The sequence below is a fragment of the Plecotus auritus genome (assembly GCF_963455305.1).
Source record: "Plecotus auritus genome assembly, chromosome: 9".
Classification (NCBI taxonomy): Eukaryota; Metazoa; Chordata; class Mammalia; order Chiroptera; family Vespertilionidae; genus Plecotus; species Plecotus auritus.
The window spans coordinates 119,744,765-119,762,178 of record NC_137783.1 but is presented as its reverse complement, the minus strand read 5'-3'; the positions used below and the strand labels follow the sequence as shown (position 1 = coordinate 119,762,178).

At 44.5% G+C, this 17,414-nt stretch overlaps 1 protein-coding gene across 1 annotated transcript in view; it reads right to left on the bottom strand.

The window, feature by feature from the left end:
• Window positions 1–445: 445 nt before the first annotated feature.
• PARVA (parvin alpha) overlaps window positions 446–17,414 on the bottom strand; it is a 152,064-nt gene continuing 135,095 nt past the window's right edge. Inside the window, exons 11-13 of the mRNA XM_080688503.1 lie at window positions 13,349–13,450; window positions 12,542–12,614; window positions 446–3,178 (exon numbers count right to left, since the gene is read on the bottom strand). Coding sequence (XP_080544629.1) covers window positions 3,102–3,178; window positions 12,542–12,614; window positions 13,349–13,450 — 252 coding nt within the window. The 3' untranslated portion in view covers window positions 446–3,101. The remainder of the gene's footprint in view (window positions 3,179–12,541; window positions 12,615–13,348; window positions 13,451–17,414) is intronic.

Sequence of the window (17,414 nt, the reverse complement as noted above, 5' to 3'; positions counted from 1 at the left end):
CGGGCAACGCTGATGATGTGCTGTTAAAGAGCCCTTCTCCCAGATTTTGCAAATGTCAGCTCTGTGCCTGCACATGTGAAATCAGAGCCTCCTGACTGACAGAGAAGCAGCATGGGGCTGCTGGGCTTGCAGCAGAACATGGTAAGGTACTTAGTCAATTTCACATTAGCAGCCCCAGTAATAATGTACAAATGGAAGCGTAATCAAACTGCACACCACTCACCATAATAATCCAAAGGAGGACTTACAAAAAATCAGTTCAGGGCACATGGGAATGTCTCCGGTAACATGTCCTGTGAGACCTACTCCCCACCCAGTGGGTCTCAGTCTCTGACTTTTGAAAACACTACCTAGGGTAAGGCTTTGGGTAAGGCTTTCATTTCCTCGCTGAAGTGGACCAGAGATGGGCCTTTGGGTTTACAGAGAGCTCAGATTCTCATCTTTAAAATGTAAAACGTTTTAATACCCAGTGTAAAATAATCTCCAACATATAACATTAAGTGGAAAAAGCAATGAGTCTGACAGAATATATGATATGCTACTTATATTTTTAAAAACCCCCAACAATCTTTTATGTATGTTGATGCTTTTATGGCTGGATTATCTCTGGAAGGGAATATAAGAAATGGATCAAAATAGTAACCTCTAGGGAGGAATATTGGCTGCTGGGGCAGGGATACTCATTCATGCTTCTTGAATTTTGTATCATTTATATATTAACTATTAAAAATACCAATGAATTTAAATTTAGAAAAGAAAAAGAGTGAGCCTATAGAGACTACATTTTTGTCCCAGTTTTTTTTTTGGGGGGGGGTGGGGAGACAAAAGTTAAGTTTGGTTTATTTATTGTTCTGGCGCCTTTTCCCCCTTCAAAACCGTGGCCGTGTATTGAGCAGGAGAATCTAGAGGAAAACCTCTAAAGGAGATGACAGGGTGATAAAAGCAGGCCCAGGCCCTGAGATTCTGGACTGAGTCTAAGGCCTCAGTCTTGAAACAATGGTCTGATAAGTTAGACCTGTGATTAAACTTCCCAAGTGTTCCGAGCTGTTTTCATGCCGTGTGTATGCAAAATACAAAAAGGAATGCTCTTAATAAGGACATGCCTTACAGTGTGCATTTGCAGCTTGAATACAGGAAAATAAAAGACAAAACAAGGGAGAAAATTCGGATAGCAAAGCAGGTTTACATGTACTCATTGCTCTTATTTCATCCGCTTTAGTACTGCTCAAGGAGACAAAGCAACGACTTACATTGATTTGCTATCAGGAATTTAAAAGAGAACAAACAAATATTACACTATTTAGTATTTCCTAATGAAAAACATAACATTTCACTACTTATGTAAAAAATAATTGTATCCTTTCACATAAATTGACACAAGAGTACATTGTCTTTGTATCTTAAATGCTCATTATGCTGATTAACAATTCTTTCTTAGAGCACAATATCCAAAGGAATATGTATTATCTGTAAATTGTATGGGTTCTGAGCCACTGCAGATGGACCGCAGAGAAGGAAATGTTTAGGAGCTGGAAGGAAATGCTTTGGACAATATGGGAGGCCTAACTCTGGGTGGCGTAGACAGGGATCAAAATGAATTGACTAGAAGAGGGCTTTGTGCAATGGGCACAGACTTCTGGAGGCGGGCACACAGGCTGGGCCCATCTGGCATATTTGGGAAGATTCTATAATGAAGATATACCAGTAAGAGTTATTAATTACCCCAAGGCCTTGGTCAGTTTATGAAGACTGTAAACCCCACAAGCCCTGTCCCTCATCTGAGGGTATTTCCTTATTGTTAAGTGTGCAAATATTCCCCCCTCCCATGCTTCTTGTCCTCCTAGTCACCCCTGCTTAGCCCCTTTCCTATTCGCACAGGCCCCGGCAGCCTGGGACAACCTGAGCCTTGTGTTTCCAAGCTGGGTTCACAGAGCGGGGATGCAAGTCCCCATAAGCTCGTCAGTAGCCCACGCAAGGAAATGGCTCGGCTTGGGTCTGAATGGCTTACATTTTTCCTCGCCTGAATTAGCCGGTAATTGCATGTGGGCAGACTTAGCCAGGAATGGTCTAAATGATCAATTAGAAGGCAAAGAGGAGTTCCTTTCTTTAAAGTTCAAGGGTCCCTGGTGAAGAGCCCTACTTCCCAAGCCATGCTCACGTGGGTCTCTGCCCAGCTCTCGGTGGTGCCGGCATATATTGTACATTTGCCTAATGATAATGAATTGAGTACTTATTTTGCAGTAAAATATGGGGCACTTCCATTACATGCAATCAAGCAAAAAGGTTGTAAAATGTGCCACTCCATTAATTTTAAACAGAATCCTTCCCAAATGTCACCCTGAAACCAGACCATGGGGTTATTACAAATCTGAAGGAATTAAGAGTAATTTTCATTTGTACAAAGGAGCTGAGGGACATGATTCCTGCCACACATACACTATTAATTGGGTTAAATTTGCCAATTTGAGTGAATCACTAAGCCCTCCTGGCCTGCTTGGTGGCGAGGTCAGTGGGCGCCTGTCTTTGTGGGTACGCGTGCACACATTACACATACAGCTATAGGATAGGCAAAGAATGTGATGTAATTGGCTAGTTATTAACAAATACGTACGTTGTTCAAAGACAGAAAAACAAATGCCAAGTTCTGGCGAGTCTCTTTACCTCTCTGAGCCTTTTCCTCATCTGGGAAAGGGTGTATAACACCTGCTTCAGCGGAAGTCATGAGAACTAATGAGTTTGAGTACATCAGAGCACTCAGTGTGCTGTCTGGCACATAGTTTACACCCATTAAATGGTAACTATTATCTCTATTTTCATCTTCTGGGGCAGGGGAGGGGGGTGTCTCTTGGACCTAAGCTGGTTCCCAAGAGACACTGAGGGAAATCTGGATCAGGCACCAGGATGGGGACAATCTTCCGAGGCCACTGCTGGCTCCGATCAGGGCCTGGGAGGTGTGGGTCAGCCCACTGAATTTCTGATCGTTTCCTTCCTAATTCAGTTCCCAGGATTTCTGGGTTGTGACTGGACTTTGTGGGACGGCACAGAGCGGGAGGCAGGAATAAGCAGGTTAAGGTGGTTCGGAGGACGGTGCCGTCTGTCCCTCAGTCCACGTTCCGGTACTTGGTGAAGAGGTTGTACAACACTCGCAGCGTGGATTTCAGGTCACAGTTGACGATGTCTGCGTAGAGAACACAAAATACGTAACGCTTTGTGGGGGGGCCACATGACCCAAAGTTGGCATCTGTTAACCTCTCCCATCCACCACCCACTGCGTGTGCCCACACGGTTCTGCGTGGATGCCTCCGCAGCCACAGGACATCATGCTGTGCTCCAGCATCCCCCAGGAGACCACCAAAGGCCGGTGGGTGCAGAAGGATGGGTTTTGGAGTGTTCAGCAAGAATTCAGAGCAGGGGAGCAGCGCGGGGCAGCGGTGCTGAGCCCGGGGCATGGCCTCCCAGTAAAATGAAGCAGACCCCAGCTCATGTAGCCTTCACCCTGGACACAGCATCTCCAGGTACAAGGGGTGCTTCCCTGACCCTGACTTTCCCCTAAGTCGCACCTGTCCCAGGGGGCCCCCCTCGCTGCAGAACCAGCCATGAGTGGTAGGAAGGAGGGGAGAGTCTGAGGCTACAGTGGGGAGAGGTGGGGAGTTAGGACTAAGCTGCCTCTCGCTCAGGAAGGGAGGGCCCTAGAGGACACAGAAGCCCAGGCAGAGAGTGCTCAGTAGGCATATGTCTCGGGCCAGACAGTTTCGGATTAAGGAGAGCCAGGCAGCTGGGTTTGAGGCTGGGAGTAGGATTAGATTTTCAGGAGAGTTCCTCCGTGAGTTCCCAAGCTTTTATACAACCATTTCCTCCGTTCTCTCCCTCCCTCCCGCCCTCCCTCCCGCCCTCCCTCCCTCCCTCCCTCCCTCTCTCCCTTCCTCCTTTCCTTCCTTTTATTTAGTGGTCACTTCCTTCCCTGGCTGTCCCTCCTCTGCAGGCCCCTCTGCCACCTCCTCCCCCACCAAGGTCCCTGCACTCACTCCCTGGGAGGGCCTTCCTCCAAATAACTGGAGTCAGAAAACATACAGGAAAAAAGGAACTCTGCCTACTATTCAGGAATGCATCCTAGGGCGATAAAATTGTAAGAAAATGCAAATAAAATAAAATAAAAAGACAAAAGCCTGTGAAAGTCAGCAGAGTGGCTGTCTTCAGGGAGGAGGGAGAGGATTATGTTCCAAAAGGGCAGTTTGGCGGGAACTCTCCCTGAGTTGGAGGTGGTTGCATGGTGGCTCGCTGGGTAATATTTCACTAACCTGAACATTTATATCTTATGCACCTTTCTGTAGTTGTGATATTTTCATAGTAAAAATGATTAAAAAGACATCTGACTGTGCAGAAGGTCAGATGAGGTAAATGATATCAGAGAAAACAATAAATGCAGGTTGGGGAGAGCAGGCTGAGCGGCTGGGAAAAGAGAGGCAGGGAAAGATGTCAGCACTCCAGCAACGCCCTCGTCTAGGGTCAAGGGTCCTCCAAGGCCAGACAGAACGGAGGCCAGGGGCTCTGTATGGCTGGACTGTGGTTCCTGGGCCTTAGCCTTGGGACCCTTGCCCATGTGGTCGCCACAGACAGGTGCAGCCACAGGGCTACATACCAAGGGCCTGCAGAACCTCTTTAGGACTCCTCTCCACCCCTAGACACCACCCCAGCTGGGCTTGGAATCAGCTCCAAGTTCTCGTTGATAGACCAGGCGCTCCCAGGCCTGGCACTGGGCCTCCCTTTCTGCTCCCACGCTGGTTCATGCATATATCTGAGCCTCAACCCAGTGGCTGAGCCGCAATCATGCCCAATCAGTCCTATGCCCTGGGCTGATTCTTGTCCTCCCCTGATGGCTTGGTGTTGTGTTTCTTAAATTCCACTCAAGTCAAAGAACAGGAAGTTACCCCAGGTAGAAACTGCTAGAAAGGCAGAGAGGAGAAAAAGTGAGCTTACCAAGGGAGTGAGCGTGAAGGGGAAGGTTGGGTGGCACTGGAGCCATGGAACAAGCTCCTCAAAGCCTCTGGCCCTCTCCAATCCTTTCTACCCACTCTAGCTGGACTATTCAGCCTTTGGGGAGGCTTGTGTTTCCAGAGAACTAAACGGTTGTGAAGCTTGGGCAGCAAAGGTCCTCTGAGATGCAAACCCCAAGTTTCCAGGGGTCTTCAGGGTACGGCAGGGCTGAGTGTCAAACAGCCTGGCAGAGGATGTGTTTTCCTGACCTTGAAACCACTTTGCCATGAAAAATGCCTCCACCGCCACCTATTTGATTTTTTTTTTTAAATCCTCACCAGAAGATATTTTTCCATTGATTTTTATTTTTTATTTTTAATCCTCACCTGAGGATATTTTTCCACTGATTTTTTGAGAGAGAGTGGAAGAGGGAAAGAGAAATATTGATGTGAGAGAGACACATCGATTGGTTGCCTCCTGCACGCACCCCAACCAGGGCCCCAGCGGGGTAGGAGCCTGCAACCCAAGTACTCGCCCGTGACCAGAATAGAACCTGGGACCTCTTGGTCTGCAGGCTAATGCTCTATCCACTGAGCCAAACTGGTTAGGGCCCTAATCGATTCTGAAACACCCTAAAAGAATTACCCAGTGGGGTGGGGGTGGGGGGCAATGGTAAGATATGTACACATATAATACCTTAATAAAAATTTGAAAAAAAAAAAAAAAGAATTACCCACATTGGCATGTTTCATAAAGTCTGAAGCATTCACTGCCGAATCTCCCTGTCCAGGGAGGAGCACGAATGCAGCGGGAGTGCTGGGTACACCTCTCACCAGGTACAATTTCACCAAACACCGGTTCATTTCTCCTTTACCCACTGGAAATTCTCAGCCTGGGCGTGACGCCCAGTGTAACAACGAATAAAACAGATGTGTTTCTCCATTCCCCTTGGGCAGGAAGTTTCATATTAAGCAGTTCAATAATTGTACGGGACTTGTCATGGATGTGCTGAAATATCCCTATCGGTTAATTGACAATGGGAAACTTGTCTGTCTTGAGGGAAATAAATGCCTGAACACTGAAATATCAGAATGAGTACTTCTAATCTGCCACTAGGACGTTTCATATGAAGCAGCTTGAAAAAACAGAAGCAAACATGCTGACCACAGCTCTCCTATTATCTCTCTCCTACCCAGAGATAGGGTGCTCACCAACTGGGTACAGTCTACTCAGGGACCATTCCTCATGCCATTAGGATACTAGAGTGGCCTTCCCAGGAAGAGACACTTTACAACAGAGAGGGGGAAACTTTTATCTGCCAGGGGCCATTTGGATATTTATAACATTATTCAAGGGCCATACAAAATTATCAACTAAAAAATGAGCCTGCTATATTTGGTCGAACATTTAATTAACTCACCCCTAATGCCTCGGAAGGGTCAGACCAAACGATTTCTTGGGCCTTAAACGGCCCGCAGGCCGGATGTTTCCCACCCCTGCTCTAGCAGGACACGGTCTTTTTCATTTTGTTGCTGGTCTCTTTCATTGTGAAAAAAACTAGTGTGACGTAGTCCCAGTTGGTTATTTTTTTCTTTTGCTTCCCTTGCCTGAGGAGACATATCCAAAAAATATTGCTAAGAGAGTGCTGCCCATGTTTTCCTCTAGGAGTTTTATGGTTTCAGGTCTTACATTTAAGTCTTTAATCCATTTTGAGTTTATTCTTGTATGTAGTGTAAAAAAGAGGCCTAGTTTCATTTTGTTGCATGTATCTATCCCGTTTTCCCAGACCATTTATTGAAAAAAACTGTATATTCTTGCCTACACTGCCATAGATTAATTGACCATATGGATGTGGGGTTATTTCTGGGCTCTCTATTCTGTTCCATTGATCTATGTGTTGTTGTTATTGTTTTTTTTTTTATGCCAGTAGCGTTCTATTTTGATTACTATAGCCTTGTAGTATAGTTTGAAATCGGGTAGCATTTCCAACTTGGTTCTTCTTTCTCAATATTGCTTTAACTATTTGGGGTCTTTTGTAGTTTCATATACATATTAGGAGTATTTGTTCTAGTTCTGTGAAAAATGGCATTGTTATTTTGATAGAGATTGCATTGAATCTGGACAGTGCTGTGTGTAGTAAGGACATTTTAATGATGTTAATTCTTCCTCTCCATGAGCATGATATATCCTTCAATTTATTTGTATATTCTTAACTTTCTATCTTCAATGTCTTATTATTTTCAGAGTACAGGTCATTTACCTCCTTGGTTAAATTTATACTTAAGGTATTTTATTCTTTTGAATGCAATTATAAATGGGATGGTTTTACTAATTTCTCATTCTGATAGTTCATTATTGGTGTATAAAAATGCAACTGGTTTCTGAATATTAATTTTGTATTCTGTTACTTTATTGAATTCATTTAGTTTGAATAGTATTTTGTGTGTATGTTTAATCTTTAGGGTTCTCTCTCTATAGTATTATGTCATATGCAAGTAATGACTGTTTTACTTCTTCCTTTCAACTCTGGATGCCTTTTATTTCTTTTTCTTGTCTAATTACTGTGGCTAGAAATTCCAATACTATGTTCAATATAAGTAGAGAAAGTGAACATCCTGATCTTAAAGAGAAAGCTTTCAGCTTTCAACTGTGTAATATAATGTTAGCTGTGGGTTTGTCATATATGGCCTTTATTATGTTGAGGTATGTTCCATTTATACCCACTGTACTGAAAATTTTAATCATAAATGGGTGTTGGATTTTGTCATGTGCTTTATCTGTATCTGTTGATATAGTCATATGATTTGTATTTTTCATTTTGTTTATGGGTTGTATCACATTAATTAATTTGCAGAATTTGAACCAACCTGGCATCCTGGGAATAAATCCCACTTGATCATTGTATATGATCTTCCTTTGTATTTTTGTTGTGTCAGTTGTCACTTCTCCTTTTTCATTTCTAATTGTACTAGAGGTCCAGTGCATGAAAATTCATGCACTGGAGGGGGGGTCCCTCAGCCCGGCCTGCCCCCTCTCACAGTCCAGGAGCCCTCAAGGGTGGGAGGCGACCCAGCGATCAATGAGAAGGCGACACCCCCATCACACCTCTGCTGCTGCTACAGCTGGCCTTGGTTACCTGAGCCTCGGGCGGCCCTGGGCGGCTGGGCAGCCACCATCTGAGGCTTGCCTGCACCTCGGGCTGGCCCTGGGCAGCTGACATCCGAGGCTTGCCTGTGCCTCGGGCCGGCCCTGGGCGGCTGGGGGACTGAGGGGACTGGGGGACTCCGGAGGCAGGCACACAGAGTGGCCAGACCTGCCTGGGGGCGGGCCTGGCTGTGCCGCCCCGGCGGGGCTGAGTGGACTGGGTGCCGCCATCTTGTGGCTGTGGGCTCTGCCATCTTTGAGGGTGTGACAGTCAATTAGCATATTTCTTCCTTATTGGCTGTGGGCACCACCATCTTTGTGAGGTTGTGACCATAATTAGCATATTCCCTCTTTATTAGATAGGATTTTATTAAAGGCCTTCTCCTTTATTCCTGGAGTCTCGCTAAAGGTTTATCAATTTTATTTTTTCAATAAACCAGCTCTTGGTTTCATTGATATTTTCTATTGTTCTTTTTGGACTAATTTCATTTATTTTCACTCTCATCTTTTTTATTTCCTTCTTTCAACTCATTTTGGGCATTATTTTTCTTTTCTCTAGTTCCTTTAACTAAAAGAATAGATTGTTTGAGATCTTTCTTGTTTCTTGAAATAGGCCTATATTGCTATGAATTTCCCTCTTAGAACTGCTCTGGTTGTGTCCCACAGATTTTTAGGATGTTAGGTTTTCATTTATTTCAACTTATCTTTTGATTTCTTCCTTGATTTCATTGGTAAGCCATTCATTGTTTAGTATAACGTTATTTAACCTCTATGTGTTTGTGTGTTTTTCTTCTTATAATTGGTTTTATTAGTAGATTAATACCATTGTGATCAGAGAAAATACTTGTTATGATTTCAATCTTCTTAAATTTATTGAAATTTGATTTATGGCCTAATGTGACCTATCCTGGAAAATGTCCCACCACATACACTCGAAGAGAATGTATATTCTGCTGCTCTGAGGAGAAATGTTCTAGAAAAATCAATTAAACCCATCTGATCTGATGTGTCATTTCAGGCCACTCTTTCCTTGTTGATTTTCTGTCTGGATGTTCTATCCATTACTATATTATTATTGAGCTCTCCCTGTATGCCTAATTTCTTGTATAACTCATAGATTTTTGGTTTGTGGTTACCATGTAGTTCATTTATACAGGGTGTAGCAAAAGTAGTTGTTCAAATGGAATATAATACAATAATTAGTAAATAATAATATAAGAATAAATTCTTTGTTTCAAGTACTCACAACTGTAAGCCTACTTTTGCTCCAACCTGTACTAAGCTGTAGACGGCTGCCTGGGAAGGCACATGGGCATTTCTTTAAATTGTTGTCAGCTGAGCCCGAGGCGACTGGCAGAGCCGTGCGTCTCGGTTACGCCCTCCCCAAGAAGGTGGGGGGGGGGGCGTTATCAGTACTGACTTTTTACCTTTGTCCAGGGGGGAGCAGGCTTTGATATGTAAATCCAGGCAAGCACCAGGAATACTAGGGCCTACTCAAGAATGCAAATAAGCTCCTTTGATCCTAAGTTTTGGTGATATTTCCTGGTAGTTGGGGGTATAAAATAAATGTGCTGCGTGGGCTCCGGGGTCCCTGCCTCTCCATCAGAGAGGCTGGAGTCCCACCTGGCTCCCAGCTTTGTTTCTATCTTTCTATCTGGTCTCTTTCTTTCTTTTATTTCTTAATCCCCAGCTCCTCCACTCAGGAACCAGACCTGTTCCTTTTCCGTGCTGGACGCGGAAAAGAGAGAACACCTCTACACTAAGCTATGTTTATAGCAGTTTATTTTAAGATGACGGTCACTTAAGTTTGAACACATTCTAAAATCACTACAATTTTTACTCACCCCCTCCTCATTTGTGTTTTTGTCATTCTCTTTTACTTCTTTTGTGTTTGTGTGTATCCCTATCTTCCTACTTTTCCTTTTAACTTTTGTACTAGCTTTATAGTTGGCGATCCACCACTTTTATTATGTTTGCTTTTATCAGTGAGAACTTTTTCTTTCCTGTATTTTCTTATTTATATTTTTGATCTTTTTTTTCTCTTCTTAAAGAAGTCCCTTTAACATTTCTTGTAAAATTTGTTGTAATACTGGTTTAGTGGTGATGAACTCTTTTAGCTTTTCCTTGTCTGGAAAACTCTTATTTCTCCTTTGATTCCAAATGATAGCCTTACTGGGTAGAGCATTCTTGGTTGTATGTCTTTGCTGTTTGTAACTTTGAATATTTCTTGCCATTCCTTTCGGCCTGCAAAATTTCTGTTGAGAAATCAGCTGACAGTCTTATGGGACTCCCTTTTATGTAATTAACTGCTTTTCTCTTGCTATTTTTAAGATGCAATCTTTGTCTATAACCTTTGGCATTTTAATTATGATGTGTCTTGGTGTGGACCTCTTTGGGGTCATTTGTTTGGCACTCTCTGCACTTCTTTGATTTGTATGTCTATTTCCTTTGTCAGGTTAGGGAATTTTTCAGTTCCTTGTTCTCTCTCTTGCCCTTCTGGTACCCTTGTGATCCAAATGTTTGCTTGATGTTATACCCCAGGTCCCCTATATGCTTGATGTTGTCCCTCAGGTCCCTTAAACTATCCTAATTTTTTAAAATTATTTTTCTTTTTGGTACTACAATGGGTGTTTTCTGCTGCTTCATCTCCCAGATCACTTATTCAATCCTCTGCTTCATCTAATCTGTTGTTGATTGCTTCTAATGTATTTTTTATTTCAGTTATTTTATTTTTAATTTCTGACTGGTTCTTTTTATGTTTTCTATCTCTTTGTCAAAGTCTTCACTGAGTTCATCTATTTTTTCCCCCTAAGATGATTAAGCATCCTTATAACCACTGTTTTAAAGTCTGCATCTGGTAGATTGCTTGTGTCCTGTGGAGCCCAGAAGTGCAGTCTGTCTGCCTGGTTACCTGAGCTGCTCCAGTGGAGTCCCTTGTGTGTTTTGTATGTGCCCCCTGTTGTAGTTGAGCCATGATTGCTGTTGGCACATCAGTCAGTGGGACTGGCCCTCAGGTTGACTGGTTCAGAGGGCTGGTTGTGACTATTGCAGATGAGCTGTTATGCTGGGACTGACCTACAGAGCAAGAGTCACTAGGGCTTTGATGCAGCCAAGCCTGCCAAATGGGTGTGTCGTTTGTCGAGCTGGTTGGGTGGCATTCTGGGGTGGTCTGAAGCCAACCACCAGTTGTGTTGGTTCTGGAGGCCCTTCGGAGGGGAACCAGTGTAGGTCAAGATCAGCCTCTGCTTGAACCTGCCGCCCCTCTATATAATATCCAAACAAAAATCCTACCTGATCCTTATGGTTTAGCCTAACTACCACCATGTCTATCAAACCATCCTCCACCCCAGAGAGAGGTGAGCATCACCCCCTCAATTCTACCAACCTCTTAGTTGTATTTTTTCATGGCAATTATCACCATTGTCCTTTTGTTCTGGTGACTGGTACATCTCTTTTCTCCCTTGAGTGGCCTCAAGTGCATTGAGGTCAGGATAGCCTACCTCTCTTGGCATGGGGGTCTCAGGCCCACTGGACAGTCAGTGAAGGACCACTGGGTGGAAGAATTCAGAGCAGAGGCAGCAATGGGGAGAGAAAGTACACAATCCCTACTTGTCCACTTGCCTTTAAACACCCAGGAAAGTCAAGCAAGAGGGCCCACTTATGGCATTCTTAATATTCCAAATTGACATAAACAGAAAATTATCTTCAACACAGTATTGAATAACCCCCTCCTCCCCCATCCAACCGCTGATGAACCGTGGTAGTGCTGGTAAAATGAAATATTTCAGTCAGTAAGTTTCAGAAAATAAATATCCATACTAAGAACTCCTACATGCACAAATGCACACATAGCTCCAAGCGCCAGCACAGAAGGGCTAGTGGAGCATTTTGTTATTTGTGCCTTTTTTTTTTTTTTTTAAAGTCTTACACTTTCAATCCAGACCCGACAAATCATCCTTGGGCAGTTTGGAGTAGGCACAGGACAGGAAAGGCAATTATGCTCAGAGCAGAGCTGCCAACAATGACTCCTGCAACTTTCCCTTCCTGGCCTGTGATACAGCAATTTGGCAGGTCAGTACCCTGTCCAGGGACGGAAGAACCTGGAAACTGGGCACAGGGCAGTTTCTGCAGTAGCACCTCTGCTCTGCACCACATCTGCTTGAGAGCCCTTATCCCTGTGATCCCATGCATGATATTTCAGATTTTTACTTCCGATGGCCATGTGATTAGCAGCTAACAAAGGATTTCCAGGACTGGGCAGCTGTGCCCTGTCACACCTTCCCCTAAAAATGGTAGAGAAGACTTCTGAAAAGAAACTCGTCCTTCTGTTCTCAACCACGAGCCTTGCCCTGTGTCCCCAACACTCATGTGCAGGAAAAGGGTCTCATCATCTTGTCACAAACCCAGGAAAAGAGCAAAGTACCTTCTGGCCGAGGTTTTGGCTTTTCCAGCCCTCCATCTTGCATGAGCTCAAAGGCAAAGGAGACGTTTAAGACCTGGAAAGAGAAATGCAGTGCATATGCTATTGCACACTCATTCCTGGGCCCTTGTAGATCCTGGGATCTGCCCCAGGGAAGTGATGGAGCTAGAGGGACAGAGGCTGAGCTAAAATTTCCTAATTTGAAGGAGAAGTGAGGTTAACAAAATGGGCAGGCCATGTGGAGTGTGGGCTGGCCTATCCCAGCCTACTCTTGGTGAGCACTGCTGGAGAAGTTCAAAATCCTCTTTCAGTTCTACTGTGTTCCTGTGTTAACTACCAGGGTTTTCAACTCAGTGCTCTCAGTTGAAAGAATCAGAGAGCAAGACATGTGCACAAGCAGCAGAGAAGGGTTTCTACCTTGGATCAAATGCCCCTTGTCTAGCACGCAGGCTGTGGCAGCCCATAAGAGACATTGAAATGAAGCTGAGTGTGGGTCCTCAGGTACAACCAGCCTTGTCACTTCTGGGAGAGATGAGACTGACCAGTGATACCTGGCTGGGGAATATGACTAGAGGACCAAGGCCAGGCTATGGTGGGGGTGGGTGGGAAGAAGTGTTCAGATGCTCTGTGGCCTTCAGGTAGCTCCTTTCCAGCTCAGTGTTTATCAGAATGGCCTCCCCCACATCCAACTACTGAAGACTATGGGTAGACAGGAAGCCGCTGCCTTTTTCCCAGATGGCCCCAGCATAGCTGTAGGTGGATGAGTCAGAGCATGTGGGTTAGGGCCTCCTTACCATTGCCTCTCCTTACCTTCTGTTCAAAGCTGTCAGGGGTCAGGAAGAAGCTGTGCAGGGGCACAAAGTAGCCCTCCAGGAGCCCCATGAGTAGCACCAGGTACACCCCATCTGCAAACTGGAGAAAGAGAGCCAGGTGAAGGCACTGGGCCCTTGAGTCCCCAGCCAAGCCCCATCCAGAGGGCTCATTAGCTTCTATGTCAACATGTCTGGCCTGTCCCATATCTGGCTGGTCCACCACTGGAGACAATGTCCATGGTCCTGATCTCAGTTGATCCAGCATTTATTTATTTATTTTTAAATACTTTTATAATTTTTAAAATATTTCTCTAAAAATATATTTTTATTTTTTAAATCTTTAATATATATATATTGATTTCAGAGAGAAAGACAGAGATAGAAACATCAATGATGAGAGAGAATCTTCGATGGGCTGCCTACTGCATGTCCCACATTGGGATCGAGCCTGCAACCCAGGCATATGCCCTGACCAGGAATTGAACCATGACCTCCTGGCTCATAGGTTGATGCACAACCACTAAGCAACATCAGCTGGGCATGATCCAGCATTTATTGAGCACTGACCATGTTCCAAGCCCTGATCCGGCACATGGACCACAGTCTTGGGCCAGGTGTGGCCTCTTCCCTAGAGGAGCTCACAGTCCAGTAGAGACTGATGTGGAGAAAATGCAGCAGCTGCTCTGATGGAGGGAAGCAGGTTGGCTTGTGTGAGTGACAGAGGTCACTCTCTCCCACTGAAGGCAACAGGGTAAGGCTTTTAGAGGAGCCGCTGCCTGAATGGAGACTGGAGGGATGAGCAGGAATTAGCTAGGGTGGGCTGGAGGAGGGCAAGGGGGGATGTCCAAGGCCAATGGCATGAGGCTACTAGGGTGAAGTGCTTTGTGAACCAAGAACTCTAGTGTCATACAGGCCTTGTCATTCTCCTTTCTCATATGTCCCTGTATCATTGCTTAAGAGGCATCACAGCATAGCTATTATGAAGTTGGGCTCTGAAACTAGGCCTCCAGCTCTACCACTTACTGGCTGTGTGATTTGAGCAAGTTACATAACTTCTCTGTTCATTTTTCTCATTGGTAAAATGGGGATGATAGTAGTATAGTTTCTACTTAATAGGGTTATCATGAGGACTAAACCAGTTAATAGGTATAAAGTGCCTAGAGTACTGCTTGTTGTGTAGGCAAAACTTAATAAATATTTAACTATAGCAGGTCCTTGAATAACATCATTACATTATAGCGTTGATGAGAAAAAAATTGACTTTCAGCTGTGGCCACTGTCTGTGTGAAGTTGGCATGCTCTCCCCATATCTGCATGGTTTTTTCCAGGTACTTGGGTTTCCTCCCACATCCCAGAGATGTGCACATCAGATGTGTTGGCATGTCTACAGTGTCCCACTCTGCGTGAGTGTGGGTGGAAGGGCATCTAGTCCAGGGCTGAGTCCTGCTTTGTGCCCTGAGATGCAGGGATAGGCTCTAGCCACCTGTGACCATGAACTGGAGCAAGCAGATTGGAAAAGAATTCTTACTTATTTTATTTTATTTTTTTTAAAATATATATTTTATTGATTTTTTTACAGAGAGGGAGGGAGAGGGACAGAGAGCTAGAAACATCGATGAGAGAGAAACATCGATCAGCTGCCTCCTGCACACCTCCCACTGGGGATGTGCTCGCGACCGAGGTACATGCCCGTGACCGGAATCGAACCCGGGACCCTTCAGTCCGCAGGCCGACGCTCTATCCACTGAGCCAAACCAGCTAGGGCGAATTCTTACTTATTTTTATTAATATTTTTAAATGTATGCAGAACTCACATTTATTTCAATGTTTAATATTAGAAAAGTTGGGAAGGAGGGTCTTTCTTTAGAACTTTGGTGACATTTTTGTGACCAAAAGTATGCTGTAGGAACTTGTTTATATCAACTAGCCTATGGGATAATTGGTTTAGTTATATGTCATTTTGCTTTGAGTCATGGTTTCTAAGACCCAATATTGATGATGTTAAGTGAAGATGTACAGTATTGCTTACAATCTGGGAAAACAACAAAGCAATCAGGACGCAACTTACTGGCAAAGTACAACTGTGTGCTGAAGGCCAGGACAAGAGGCTTAGAGCCCTACCTTCCCATCAAGGACAGCAGAGTCTGGATGGGCTGGGAACCTGGTCTGAGGGACCATCGATTCCTGGGCTAAGCAGAGGGATTCAGGTATTCTGCTCAAGGAAGGGCAAGGTGAGTGTGTGCTGGGCACTGGGGCAGACTTTGTGGAGGAGTGGAGGCCTGTGGGATGAGGGAAATTTGGAAGGAGTAGGTGTTCTAGGTATGGAGAGGGGCCTGAGCAAAGGTAGAGAGGTCGGGTGAGTATCTGGTATCTAGAACCTTTCAAAGGAAGTGGGGCCACCAAATATTTGTGGGCATAAACAACAGTTGCTAGAGTTCACAAGAGGCCAAAGTTCTTGGAATCATCTTAGGAAACTTAAAAAAAAAAAAAAAAAAAAAGTAGACTGAATTGCCTGGAATGTGAACTGGGCCCAGAGTCAGAGACCTGCCAGGTGGCTGGCTGGTGGGCCTGTGCTTAGCCTTTGTTATGGGCATACGACCCTGCATGAACTTGGCCGAGGAGCAGCTTCCTGCCTGCTTCCATCCATCAGGTGGGTAGGGCCTGAGCATGATTCATCCTAGGTCACCCCAGAGGTGGACAATGCAAGAGTAGACCCAGCATCCATGTTAAAATCAAGGCCAGCCCATGGAAATAGTTAATTGGGCCTCATTCTGGCTGTGGCTGGACTGGGCTGAGAATAAAAAATTCCAATCTTATCAACTCACGGGAGGACCTTGAGTTAGGGTCGGGGTTACTCACAGCTCTGAGTGCCACTGACATGGACAGCTCCCACCCTGACTGCTCTTTCTGATGACTTGATGGTAAAACCCGCAGACAAACACCAAACACACTCACCAGAGACTCCCTTTCATAGCACAACCTGTCCATGCAAACTTAGGGAAAGTCCCAGAGCTCATTCTAGCTCACTCGAGGAAATATCACTTTTCCAGAGTGTTCCCTAACTCCCCAAAGAGCATGTAAACTCGTTCCACAAAGTCTAGACACACTCAGACAGTACTCAGGCACAGACCTGGAATTGCTTTTATTTATTTAAAAATTTTTTTTTATTGATTTCAGAGAGGAAGGGTGCAGGGGAGAGACGGAAACATCAAATGAGAGAGAATCATTGATTGGCTGTCTCCTGCATGCCCGAGCCCACAACCCAGGCATGTGCCCTGACCCTCTGGTTCATAGGTTGACGCTCAACCACTGAGCCACACTGGCTGGGCCAGGAATTGCTTTCAGAAACAAGAAGAGATGTCCATGTGCTCAAAAAAAACACCTCATTTTAGAAATTCATCACAAATGAAAGGAGGTCGGGAAACAGAATACATTACACAGCCTTAAAGTATCTCCCACTAACGATTAGTTATTACTTATAAAGGAGGGAGAGGACTTTTGCAGTAGGGAGGTCCGGTGGACACCAACTTACCCCTGTGATCCAAGTTACTGTCACCAGTTACAGACTACTGGACAAAAGTGTCTGAGAAGACAGCATTACTCAGGTGGTGTTGTTACTGAAAATGCATAACCTGAATCTAATTGTAAGGAGGGACATTTAGAGACATTCTATGAACCAAATGGCCTGCACTCTTCAAAAAATGACGTCATGTAAAGAAAGGCTGAGGATCTGTTCTATAACAAGACACTAAAGAAACATGACAACTAAATACTGCATGTGAGAATATTAGGGAGACTGGAAAAATTGGAATATAGAGTGTTTCTTTGAACCATGTGACATTGTCAAAAGTAGTCAAATATTAGCAATTGCATATGGTTTAACCTAAAAAACGTATTCTATCAATGTTAAAATGACCAGAATTTGATCAGTGGATGTGGTTATCTAAGAGAATGTACTTGTTATTAAGAGATGTATGCTGAAGTACTTAGGTGGAGAGAGAGAAAAAAAAAGCAAAACCAAAATGTGGCCAAATATTAATAATTGGTGTATGTAGGTGAAGAGT